The sequence below is a fragment of the Lonchura striata genome, chromosome 3, assembly GCF_046129695.1.
Source record: "Lonchura striata isolate bLonStr1 chromosome 3, bLonStr1.mat, whole genome shotgun sequence".
NCBI classification, from domain to species: domain Eukaryota; kingdom Metazoa; phylum Chordata; class Aves; order Passeriformes; family Estrildidae; genus Lonchura; species Lonchura striata.
In genome coordinates, this window is record NC_134605.1 from 78829281 (window position 1) to 78842793 (window position 13513).

General features: G+C 38.3%; 1 protein-coding gene across 1 annotated transcript in view; it reads left to right on the plus strand.

Annotated features, from left to right (window-relative positions):
- Positions 1-13513, plus strand: part of RARS2 (arginyl-tRNA synthetase 2, mitochondrial) — a 29296-nt gene that overhangs the window by 5351 nt on the left and 10432 nt on the right. Inside the window, exons 5-12 of the mRNA XM_021545768.2 lie at positions 243-340; positions 1423-1478; positions 2999-3082; positions 6434-6510; positions 7991-8146; positions 9458-9564; positions 10144-10239; positions 12101-12161. Coding sequence (XP_021401443.2) covers positions 243-340; positions 1423-1478; positions 2999-3082; positions 6434-6510; positions 7991-8146; positions 9458-9564; positions 10144-10239; positions 12101-12161 — 735 coding nt within the window. The remainder of the gene's footprint in view (positions 1-242; positions 341-1422; positions 1479-2998; positions 3083-6433; positions 6511-7990; positions 8147-9457; positions 9565-10143; positions 10240-12100; positions 12162-13513) is intronic.

Genomic DNA, 13513 nt, shown 5'->3' on the forward strand with positions numbered 1-13513 from the left:
GAACAATTTCTCTTAAATTTTTTATTTGATCAGATACAGCTTTCTAAGGTTAGTGGCATTTTTATCTGTGTATGAGACAGTGTTTGCTTGGCAAACCAGCCATCAAATTACTAATGTGAATGCAGGGTGTGAGATCAGTCTCCGTTGTGGCTGGTGAGCAGTTTTCCTGGTGATGCTTTCTGTTGATGAAACTCTTTTGTGTGCATTTTTGTTTGTTTGTTTTCTTTTTGATTTTGCTTTAGACTGTGCTGCAGCAGGTGTGGAAAGATGGTTCAGAGTATGGAGTAAAAAGTGAACTTTTCTCTACAGTTCCCAGACAAAAGGCAGTGATTGAGTTCAGGTAAGCACATCTGAGGCGTCCTTTGAGATAAGTCCCTTGTCTGCTGATTGATACTTTCTGCTGATATTCAATGCTGTAATTTGTGATGCCTGTGATGTTAAACCATATTAGCAGTAGTATATGTAGGTGTATTGGATACGCTGATATATTCACCAGGTAGAATATAAATTATATTCAAGGATTTGAGGCTTTTTCCCAGAATGTGTTTTTGGTATTAAAGGAGTTCATGCCTTACACAGCCCTCCATTAAGAATATTCTCATTTAATGCATAATAGCATTCAGTTTTTCAGACAACTGCTTTTTATTTTGTTATGAAGAAACAAAATCTGAATTTCCAGGCACTAATGAATTTCTTTTTGCACCATAATACCTTCTTCCCTGACTTGTTAAAGCAGACAGGCATTTGTCTGGTTAAATCTTGTTAATTGCTGCCCCCAAATTTTTTGTCCAGTGCAATTTTGTTGATTGTCGCCTGCTCATGGAATAAAAATTGGCTGACTCAATTTTTTATGTATAAATTTTTTTGTTCTCTAGTCCCTCTGCAGGCTTCTATAGTCATGGAAAGTAAGAACTTGGCTTTAATTTGAAGGTTGAATTTTCATAGATGAACTTTTTTTTTTGTTATCTGAGCAGACAATTGTGTAAAGAGTTATTTTTCTTCGTGGGGTGGGCCTTGCTGACAGGATGGCATTTTGGTTACTGATCCTTGTACACAAGATCTCTCATCTCTGAAAAAGACATGAGGAGAATGATCCGTATATCCAAAACTTGTAAAAAGTGAGAAGATATTTTTGGTTCTTTGTCACCAGTGCAAGTGGGCTTTGGTTATATTTTGTTGTTGTTGGGTTGATTTGTGGGGTGGTTTAACCAAAACACTGTCTGTTAACTGATACTGGAGGGAAAGCTGGTCAGATACGAAAACTTGCTGTCTGGGACAGAAGCTAATCAGGGGATCTTATAGGAAAATTGAAAACAGGGCATTTATTTCAGCTCTTCTAGATGCATGAGTTGGATTCTTTTAACTTGGTGATGTGGCAGTTTTGTCCACTGAACAAATGCTATTTGTTAAAATCTGTTACAGCTCCCCTAACATTGCCAAGAAGTTTCACATAGGACATCTGCGTTCCACCATAGTAGGTGAGTGTGCATTTCACTGTTCCTGGAGGGCTGCTTTGTCTGCCTGCCTCATGCTAACATCTCCCTCCTCGGGTGTGAGTGGCCATGTCAGGCTCCACTTGCTAATTAAAACCTTTCTGATCATTATGCAGGGAAGAAAAGAACGTGGTGTGTTGCTGGCAGATTTATTAAGTCACACATAATATAGTTTTATGACTGTGGATATTAAATGAAGTAGCTTAGAATTGGTGTTCAAAGACACCCAAGGCAGTTTTCATTGAGGTGTTATAAGAGTCCTTTGAATTTTAAATTCTCGATTTGTACTGCACTGCAGAGCAGTTCAGATTGTTATGTCTTGGTGGCTGTCCTGCAAAAAGCTTGCTTTTATATGCTAATTACTTTATACCAGTACTACTGAGACAGTTGCTGTAATATCTAATAGAATAATTAATAAATTCCTTGTGCTGTGCTCTAATGTTATATGGAAAACTGTCCCTCATTTCCTAATCTCACAATAAAAACTAGTGGGTTGTAGCAGAAGAGCCTACAAAATCTGTGTATCTAATAATGTATCAGGTTTTAATGATACATAATTCATAATGTATAGTTATTAATTATGTAAAGTAATTGCTTCTTCCATGACAGATAGTTGAGTGAAATTATGTATTTTGGGATTTTTTAATGTTCCATTTCTGGATCCTTTGTTACATTAAAAAAAAACACTTTCAGAAGTAGTTCTTTAGAGCAATGTTTGTCCCAGAGTAAGACAATTAATTAACTACAGAGAATGGAATTGGAAGTAATTGCAAGCTATAATGTGGTGTTATAACAATACAAGAAGAGAGCTTTCTGCATCCTTTACAACAGTACTGTAATTAAAAGGTACCCTTGAAGCACATGAAAATAGAGGAAGGGATGTGGCTATTTCTTCTTTGTAATTCTAAGGCTATAACTAAGCTCAGGGGAGAGATGAAGGGTTTTTGTTGTAAGAGCATCTGGAACTCTTTTGTATGTCCTTGCATGATATGACAAGTTTGGAGCATAGTTGAAGTGCAGAGCTCAGAACTGCTCCAACAGTCTATAGAGATTCAGGACTTGATGTTCTCTTTTTAGCATCACAACAGCAGTTTGTGAATTTTGAGTGCTTGCCTAACCTGGTATGAGTGTGCCTGATTGTGATGGAATTACGTATAATGCCACTTATTTGCGAGACTACGAGATTACTCTAAAAGATTTTTTTGTGGTCTCATACTTGGCAATATGTGCATGTACATCCACCTGTCTATGTTTCTATCCCTGTTGTGAGACACTTTGTGGCACTGTTGAGATGCAGAGCTTTTCTTTTCCTGATCAGAAAGGAACTTGCTTTTTACTATTTTTGCTGCTTTCGGTTGTCAGGTTTTAGCAAATCCTGTGGAATATTCCATCTGATTGCTTTTCTTCTTCATTTTGAATAGGTGATACAAAACCAGAAAACTGTTCCATAGGGATGAGAGATTACCTACAACTGAATAATAATATAATTTCTGTTTCATTACCAGGGAATTTTATAGCAAATCTCAAAGTTGCGCTGGGACATGAAGTAGTAAGAATAAATTACCTTGGTGACTGGGGCATGCAGTTTGGTATGTTTCAATATTTTTTTATGCTGTGCCCTTTTCTACTATATAGTATGGTCTAGGTTTCCAGTGACAGTTTTTGTAGGCCCATTGGATTCACTCTGTGCTCATAAGGAATGATATCTTATTTCCACGGGGGTAATGTATAGTTCATTTCCTTAAAAAAGCTGAACAAAACAATCCAGACTGATCCATCAGAAGTATGACCTGTACTGATGCTGAAAAAATAGCAGGAGCAATTTTATCCAAGTGTCCCTCAGTAGCTCCTCTCTCAGACTAAATGTGTAGTTTGGAGGTTATATGTTTTGGTTTAGGTTTGGGTTTTGGTTTTTTGGTTGCTTGATTCAGGGTTTTTTATTGTTGTTCCTTTTCTCATTATTCATAGAGGGTAATTAATTTCCATAATAACCTAATTTTGCACATTGGAGCCCAGAGAGATATTTTTAGAGATATCCCTACATTTTCCCCAAAATATTCAGTTTCCCCTTAAAGTGTAACAGAAGAGAGGTGTGTAGATGGAGCATGTGCAGGTGAATAGGGACTGGAATACTATCAGTCCAGTATGCACACACATAGACACCCCCATCTCTTCTGAAATCATCAGATCAGTGGGGATTGAAAAGTCCTCTCAAGTGCAGCCTGAGGATGCATGGCTTGATATTTATTGCCACACTGGAGATCATTCATGTCCCACTGCTGGATCTATAGCTATCCCTCTGTGATGGGAGCTGACCCATCCATAGCATTGACAACTTTGTTGACTTCTGTTGTTAATCTTGAATTTTATATTGATCTATAGTCTCTTCTCCTGTTCTAATTCCACAAAAAAAGCTGGTTCTAGCATATTTTTAGACATTTAAAAAAAGGCAATAATGCCCACTTCCTCATTCTTGAAAACTGGTACACCTCTGAAAGCTATAAAAATCTCCAGTTCTTTTGCAGTAGGCTCTGGAAACTGTCCATTTATTTGTTTAAATGGCAAACACAAAGTGCAATGTATGTCAAGTGGTCACTTTTGCTTATTCCAGCCCTTATGCTGCCCGCTCCTGTTTCAATGGTACTGCTGATTTTGGGCACATCAAGGAATCAATTTTATGAACAGAATTGGGTTAAAAATTTAAAGTCAATACCCTACTTTCACTCCATTTTTATATTCAGATTCATAAGCGTAGATAACTAAAGTACATTCAGTTCTACCTTTTGTCTTTGTAAACTAAGTTCCTGAATTTTAGACAGTGCAGTATAACATTCTCAGGACTCTGAGAGTGGTAATAAAACATTCTTTCCTTTATTAAGTTATAGCCCCTGCAGCTTGTCTTTCCTGATCATGGTTCTGTAGCTTATAGCATGAAACTGTAGCTTATAGCAGAGCTTTGTTTCACTTATGATTTGTTTCATAAGAACTGAATACAGAATGAGTTCACCAAAAATTGAGTAATTTTTATCCTTGCATGTTTCATTCGTGTTTTCCCCTTAGACATAATTTTATCACTACACTATTGTATAGTGAATGTGGCAATGGCAGTTAAGCAGTGAAATGCTGTGTGGGTAAAAGGCTTCTCAGCCGACCTCATTCAGTCTGCCTTTGAAGATACTAAGTAGCATTCTGAAATCTGGATATCAAGAATTTTATGTATTTTAATATAAAGGCTCCTGAAGGTATAACTCTCACAATACCTGTTATTTACACCTCTGCCATTTGTGCAGCACACAACTCCTAGAATCATGCTTTTGACCTAGTAGTTCAAGTATTTTTTTCAAAGTAGGTACTCCCCTCTTTATTTGGACTGGCTCAGCTCAAATATATGGCAGTATTATAACAAATAATGGTCATGCCTCACAGAATTATAGCATAGCAATATTACTGTAATGGTTCTTTCTCAGAAGCAGTGCTGTAATTAATGATTTGTCAGCTGGTTTTACAGCTGCTATTGTCAAAGGCTTTAAAATATAAGAATTGAAAACATATTTTCCTGAAACATAGGAAAGAGGCCCTCAGCCTTTAGGCAGTTTTGGGGCAGGTTTCTTAAAGTGACAAAGTGTATGCAGTCACACTATCTGTCCATCTGTCTTCCTGTCACTCTGCTCCTAATAAATTTGAACCCATTGGGCAACTTTAGCGAGATCTGACAAAGAAAACTATTTCCATGAGAATTAATTTCTTTTGGCATTATGACAGTTGGCAGCTGAGTAACAGTAGAAATACAATGTGTTGACCTCTGGGAGAGAAAGTTAACTTCTGTGTTTAACCTGCTGGCTAACCAGTCAGCACCTCAAGTCAGGATCAGTTCCCACATGGGCTGCATCTTGCCATTAACTCATGGGTATAACAAGGTCTGGGGATAATATGGGAAAGACAGAAAATGCATGGAAGGATGTGTTTGGGTTGAATAAAGACTGACAGTTGTGCTGGAGATTGGAGTGTGAAATCAGCATTGGATAGTGGAATGCTTAGGTACACTAATATATAAGAGATCATTAGGAAACCCACCTCTGATTGCTCATAGAACAAGCTGTCCTTAACTAAACTTCCATTAATAGGATTACTAAGACAATACTAATTTTATTTCCTAAAACCTGACCAGTTCTTCTTTAAGTCTGTCATGCCTTCTTACTTTATACTTCTGTACTCAGTGTTTCTAAGAGGGAAGCTCTTGAGACAGCTATTTGTTTAGTTGCAGAGAGTTTTTCAAAGGGCTACCATTCCTACATCAGTCCTGGTCCTTGTCAGCTCAGATGAATCAGCTGGCCTTAAAAGTCAGTCTCAGATAATCTAGGAGACTGATGGGTCAATATTGCTGCATTACTGAAGGAGTTATGGGGTCTTTTCATTTAGACAAAATGATTGGGATTTGGATTTCTTTCCCTTTTAGATAGCTTTTGGAAAGTCCTGAAGCCAAATAGGATGCTCAAAAAAAGCTGCATATTCTAAGTGGGCAGGAAAATTTCCCTTGAAAACATTGCATGGGTGGTACGAGGAATTCTATGTTGTATCCTAGTTCTTATTATCCTTAAAATGATAATATGAATAAGGGAGGGAGCAAAATGAACATTTTTGAACATGTTCTATTGCTGGACAGTTTCCACTTTGTGGCTTCCCATTCACATCTTGTTGCTGTGTAAAAGATAATTGTCTATACAAGTCTAGAAACACAAATTCTTTTCACGATGAATTGAGAAATCAACATAGTATTTCTTACTATTTTCTAGCTGTTATATTTCTGGGGAGGGGGTGATCTTTATGCAGTGGAATAATAGGTCATGCTTTTGATTTTCTTTTTGTAGCATATACCATTATATTCTTTCAAAATATTACAGTGATTTGTCGTCTAACTCTGTATGTAATTGTTATTCAAGGCTTATTGGGTGTTGGTTTCCAATCCTTTGGCAACAAAGAAAAACTAAAATCTAGTCCTTTGCAACACCTTTTTGAGGTAAGTTCAGTGAAGACCAACTAGATTTCTTTCCAGGATTAAACAGGTTATGGTTTGTTGGCTTGCTGTATTCAAATATACCTGATACCATCTGAGTTAGTATTTACTTTCTGTTGATTTTTTGGTACTTGTAAGTGGTCTTTGTGTGTGATACAGATACAATACACATGAAGGATTTATGTACTGACCTGCACAGACCCAGTAACCATGAGGAGAGGTGGGCAATATCCCTGCATGGCTAATGTTCAAGCCCTCATCCTCTAAAAGATCTTACATGCTAATGGGGTTTAGTCAGTCAGGTTTCTTGTGTGACACTCTCAGGTGTTCTCTTGCCACAGAGCTGAGCTGTGCTTCCTCCTTGGGGCTGGATATGGGACCTGTGGGAACTGTGGCTAATGCTGGTGTTCAGGCAGTGTACCACAGCATAGCTGTTCTGTACAAATCTGTCTTGTGGCAAAGGAACAAACTGTGCATACTTGGGTACTCAGCAGCTGCATGCATGTCAGTCAGATTGTTTATGTGGCAGGGTAGCTCCTTCTGAGCTCACCAGCTTCTTTGATGCAGGTAAACTTTATTCGCTTGTTCCCTCATCCCTGACCCCTGTGGATTTAAGTTGATAGTCTCAGCACTGAAGTGTTTTAGAACTGTGGGACTGATTTAAAGAGAAAACAAGAAGCAGTCATATTTTTGGGGTTGTGCATCAACATGCATTATTTAGTTTTTATTTATGATTTCAGTCCACTCTTAGAATGTAAATTTTTATGCTTGAATTTTGCACTAAAGCTTCAAAATACCAGCTATTGCAGTAGCATGTAGGCTTTATGATCTTAAAAAATTGCCTTTAAGTGTAGAGAACACTATTCAGTAAAAATGCAAAAGATTCTAAAACAGTAGTTATTTGAGACCAAGTTAGTTTCTCAGTTATTCCCAGATTTTAAGTGTTTATTCAGCTGTATGCCTGCCTGTATCAAAAACCGAGATGTGTTTCAAATTGATGCTTTTTCTGCTGGTGTGTGAAATCAGTCTTTGCTATGAATATAAGCCTGAGTCTATCAAAGATTTTGCTGCTTCAACTGCCATCTCAATTTTAGACAGTGCAGTTGCCATAAATATTGATTTTTTTGGTCCTCTGAAGACATGTCTGTGGTTTAAAAGTCCTTTATATAGGTTTCCCTTCCATGCATAAATTAGTTCTTCCATATTTTGCTGCTGCAGTTGTTTCAAGGTTGTGAAGAGAATGATAATGACAGCAGTAAGGAATTAGGCCATTAGTCTTCTTTCAAGATAAGCTGCATATTTTCATGTTGGACTTTAGGCTATACATTTTTTCTTTAAATTTGGAATGTGTTGCTTTAACAAGTCTTTCAAAAATTTGATGTTAAAAATGTCAACTTTAAATGTATTTATATTGTTCTTGTAGAGCTGTTTTTATTGGAAGAGAGGATTATACCGCTTCAACATTTTCGGTGTCAAATTTTAGGTGTATGTGCAGATTAACCAGGCAGCAGAAGATGAAAACATAAAAAAGTTGGCTAAGGATTTCTTCAGAAAACTGGAGGAACATGATGAGCAGACATTGTCAATTTGGAAACAATTTAGAGACCTCAGTATTGAGGAATACATCAGGATTTATAAGGTACAAATCATCCAAATGTTTTTTCTGTGGTAAAATGATCTCTTTCTCTATTACTTCATCAACATAATTAACAGTGCATGGCACCTTTTCGTGTAAGAGACTGCCAAGCAGTGGACTCACTTGGGATCAGAGATTGCTTTAATGTTACCAGTTCATTGCCTTTCCCATAAATTTTAGAATGTTGTGGGGAAGCTCTTTCTCGGTATGCCAGGCTAAGCCTCATTCTGCTTGGAAAAAGCACAGTAGTTGATTTCTCATACAAGCAAGTTGTCAGAACAATTGCTGACGTGCTAGATACATGTTATTTAATAGTGTCTAGGTAAATGTCCTTTAGACTAATTCTCCCTTCTCAGAAGTCCTGAAGCTCAGTGTGGTGCAAAGCAGCAAGGCAGATCCATGTTGAATAAATACTGTTTGGTTTTGCAGGTGGAGTTGAGCTAATGCACAGCTGTCTGTTGCACACTGTGATCTCATGAGTGGAGCCAGTGTCCACTGTTTCATGGGACATGTTGTGCTACTGACCTAAAAATTAACCTGAAAAATTTTGAAACTGTTTATAATCCAGATAACTTGGCTGTGCTTTAAGTTCTTCCTTGAAACATGTCACTGCAGCCAAGAAAGTACTCTTAAGATAAGATCTGTTCAGTGAGAGACTTGATAATGCTTGTGGAAAGCTGTCCTCTGAAGGTAATTAGGTACTGGGCTGTGTATGCAGCTGCATCTTGAAAGTCACCCATCATTGATCACATGATGATGTGCAGCTAGATCTTCCTCTCCCAATTTCATTTAAACTAAAAACTATTGGACTGATGAAGTGACCAGGTTTGACAGTTAAGGTCATCTTTGTCTCTTCTGAATGTACCCTCAGCCTTAATTTCTGTATGCTCAGCAATGTTTGTGAGCAGCTTTTACTTTTTAAAATTCCTTTTAGCATCCTTTTAAAATAGGGTTGGTTTCATGTCCAGGTAGCTCCTCTGCAGCCCACTGGTTTCATCTCCAGCACAGCAAGGAAGAGACTTGCCTCAGAATTGTGTGAATTGCTCTAACCAGCAATTCTCATGAATTGCTCATGAATGTTACTGATTTCTCATGAATGTTACATTGAACACCATATTCACCTCAGGGAGAGATTAATTTTAATGCAGAGATCAATTAAATCAAAATCCAAGCATCCTTTCCTTTTAACAATGAAGGGACATTTCCTGGAATAACATTAATCTTTGCACTGTATCTGATCTGTGGCCTATCATCTGACTAATTTGAAGAAAAATGGTTAGCCTTGGTATTAATGATATTCTTGTAACTTTTCAGCGTCTAGGAGTGCACTTTGATGAATATTCTGGAGAGTCATTTTACCAAGAGAAGGCCCAGGAAGTTCTGAAGACGTTGGAAGATAAAGGACTCCTTCAGAAAACAGTGTATGAACTCATTCAATCTGTTGGTGCACTTTATTTAACATCTCAGTTGCACTTCAAACAAGATAAGATGAGTGGTTTGTACATAGTCTGAGGGGAAGAATTTTCTTTACATGGTTTTGGTAGCTGTTCTAGTAGAAGACCATCAGGATTTGTGCAGTTACAACTAAAATTTACATTTACATGACTAACACAAAAGACTGACCTTGTCAAATTTGGTACAATGACAGTGTTCAACTCCTAATGGTGTTTTAGGCTGTTGATTAGTTTGGTAGCTCTGTATGCCATTTAATGAGCAGAATTAGATGAGATCCTTGCCTTGATGAAAATGGTGCCTGGCTGAACTGGGATGGAAGTTGTAATCATGGGCAGGCTGCTCTCTGGCATTAGCAGTGGTGACAGCAAACTTACAGGGACAGTCTTCAAAAAGACATAAGGAGATAGTAATTCAAAGAAAAAGAATGAGACTGTCTGGAGGGAAGGGGGCTTGTGGCAAGAGGCCTTGGTTTTGGCTCTGAGTCTTACCTGAACTTACCTGTGTAATAACCTGCAGTGACATTAGTATTTTCCCTCCCCTTACAGAAAAGGGACAGGAATTGTGGATCTCTCAGAGAAAAAAGACCTCTCAACATTTTCCACTGTCATGCGCAGTGATGGGACATCTCTTTATATAACAAGGCAAGTAAGCCCATCTGTGCTCATTGCCAGTCATTTTGCCAGGCAACTTTTGAACATGAGTACATTGATAACTGATGGCATGGATTTTGAAGATTTTTATTTCTAGGCTATTTGTAACTGAAACTAGCAATGTAACTATGATGGGATGAAAATGACTTTTAAATGCTTTTCCTGTCCCTAAGTAATATTAGTAAATGCCCCTTTGCATAAATCGTAATACTTTCTCCAGCTACTAACTTTGAAAACAAAGCTGGAATCTCTGAATCTAATAAAGAGTTGCCAAATAATAAAGGTTTTTTTTTAAAAGGTCTTTTTTAAAGGTCTTTTTTAAAAAGACCTTTGCTTAAAATGTTTATTGATGGTGTGATACAGGAAAAAATTGCTTGTTTAGCCTTGTCTTCATTGGCTCAGTGGACCATCAGCACTGTAACATCAATTTTATTGCTGTTTTTCAGCCATCTCATCAGTATCCTAAAATTCCTCTTGGGTATTTTAATATGGAAGCCTTAACAGTTTCTTTGTGCCAGGAATGTAAATAAATCTAGTGTCTAGCCCTGAGGGTAAACTCTGTACAGCTTTTCAAAGCCAAGGGTATTAGGGAGATGCTGCAGTCAATCCTGTACATTAGGGAGTTGCTGAATCCTGTAGCCAAATGAAGACAATGATGCCACAGCTCCATGCACAGGTCAGCCAGGAGTAAGCATGAGCACCTGATCTCAACAGGCTCACACACAGGCCTGAAACCACTCAGCACAGCTGGCATTTTTTTTCCCTCTGGATGACTAGGATGAGTATCTATTCCTGTGAAGAAATAGATGTATGTGTATATGGTGTATATTGTGACAGATATACTTGCATTATGTGTGTATTATTGAATAATTTAATCAATATACATATGTATTGTACGTGCACTATGAAGCCCTCCAATAGCTGGAGGTCCCTGTGGTCTCTTCAGCAGTTGGCCTGGACCCTCTGATGCCAGCAGTACAGACTCCTCTTGGTGCCTCATCTCTGCAGGCACATCTGGAGACTTCCCAGGATACTTTGCCTACTTGCTTGGCTATTCAACCTGATATTTGCTGTCAGTCATAGGAGGATGTGTGTGCCCTCACTCCAGCTGTTGGCTGAGACACCTTGTGACCCCTGGCCAGGCTCCAGCTGTTAAAATTTCATTTCACTTATGTCCAGCCCCCTCAGTCTCTGACACCACAGATGCATGGCCTGCATGAGCTGTAGTCCTCAGCTGCAACTACTGAGACTCCAAACACATGTGCACACAGAGGAGACAGCCCCCTCACCCAGGAGAGTTTGAAATGGAATTTCATGGGAAGATGGGACAGACTGTGCTGATGAGGTGCAGGACAACTACACAAACATAACCAGCAATCAACTTACAAGCCACCCATCCCTGTTATCATCGTCTTTTTTCTTATCTCCCCTCAGCCTTCCATAACAAGTCTTGTGCAATTGCAAATGCTTTTTCAGATTGGAATACTCCTGTGACAGTCCTGTGTGCTTGTGTGTGTGTAGATGAGCTTTGTACCATTTAAGCTAAGGCTGAACATGGGTTAGTTTTCCAGGAAGGGATTGTTTCTCTCAGGTGTTAGTGGGCAGACAGGCACTGGACTTACTCTGCACCAAAGAACAGTTTCCTCAGCAGCTTTCTTAGGTATTGGTTTAAAAAAAACATTTCAGATGTGTCATCAGCAAAAGTATACATGTCTTTTTTTATGTGTAAGGCATACATGGATCCTTCTCTTCAGGAAGTCCTCTCCACTCCATAAAGAGCAGGTTATTTTTCTAAGAGGCTAGTAGTGAGGAATGTTTGAAAGTCCAAATAGTTTCTCATTATCTCTTTCAGAGATCTTGCAGCTGCTATAGACAGAATGAATAAGCACAGCTGGGATACCATGATTTATGTGGTAAGTAATTCTAGATTCAGCACACACTTTGGTGCTGACTCTCTCTAGTAACAGGGGCCTCTGGCTTGCAATATGACTTTGACACACAGTACTTTTGGCAGTAAAATGGATGCCCTTACTGCCCAGCAGCTGTGCCTCTGTGTGGCAGTTTCTTTGTTCTGTTTCAGTGCATGACCCCCAGAATGGTTGAAAAATACCTTTAAACTGAAAGAAAATAGGTTTAGATAAGATTCTAGAAGAAGATTTGTCACTCCAAGGGTGCTGAGGCACAGGAATAAGTTGCCCAGAGAAGCTGTGGATGCCTCATCCCTGGAAGTGCTCAAGGCCAGGTTGGATGGTGCTCTGAGCAAGGTGGTACACTGGAAGATGTCCTTTCCCACAGCAGGGGGTTTGGAACAAGATGATCTAAGGTGCCTTCCAATCCTTTTTGTACGATTTTATGAAAGTTAGCTCTGGAGTTATTCTATACTCATTGCAATTAGTTTGAAAGGAAATCTTACTTGATTTGGCATTTTATTTTCTTTATAGAAGTTGTAATAATTAAACAAATCAGGAAAAGCTATTACTATTATAAAGGGTTTTCAAATGTTAATTGAGAAATTAATGGTCTAAAATGAATCTAAGTCTACTCTGAAGTCCTGATATCTTATCTGAAATGTACATTTTTATGGCTAAGAACAATGCCTTAGTTTCATTAAGTAGAAATTGCACATAATATTTAATCAATCAGAATGAAGCAGTTGTAGACAGGGAATCTTTTTATATTTATTGGTTTTGTTATTTTGTTTTTTCACAATTCTAGCAGTATCAATAATGGATATGAATAGCAGGATTGTCTCCTTGTCTGAAACTGGTTTTTGATCTCATCTTAGCAAGAAAATATCATGTGTTGCTTTTAAATTTTCTTTTTCTCATATTTAGGGGAAAAAATTATGAAAGCTATGTTCTTTTCTATGAAGTCCAGAATTAGTAACATGTGGAAGAAATCTGTATGTGGTCATGTTTGGTAATGTCCCTGTACCTTCTCTGTGCAGCTTTTTCAAAAGTCAATATAATGTGGCACATAACAAGATGCAGGGAGAGAGATCAGTAAGCAGAACATTAAATACACAGTTTATAAAGTGCAGCTTCTAGTTAAACCACATTGCTCCTTTCAGCTTCAGTCTTCAGGAAGTTTCCTGTAGCTTGCCATTCTTACACGTTGTCATAGAACAGAGACTTTGGTTATTCTGGGGGGGAATTGTGTGATTTTGGTGGGAGCTTTTTTGCCCCTGCTGGCTGGGACAGTGAGTTCATTGGCATCAAAGGGCAGTGTGGCTGTGAAAGTGCAAAGTTTTAGATGTTAAGGATGC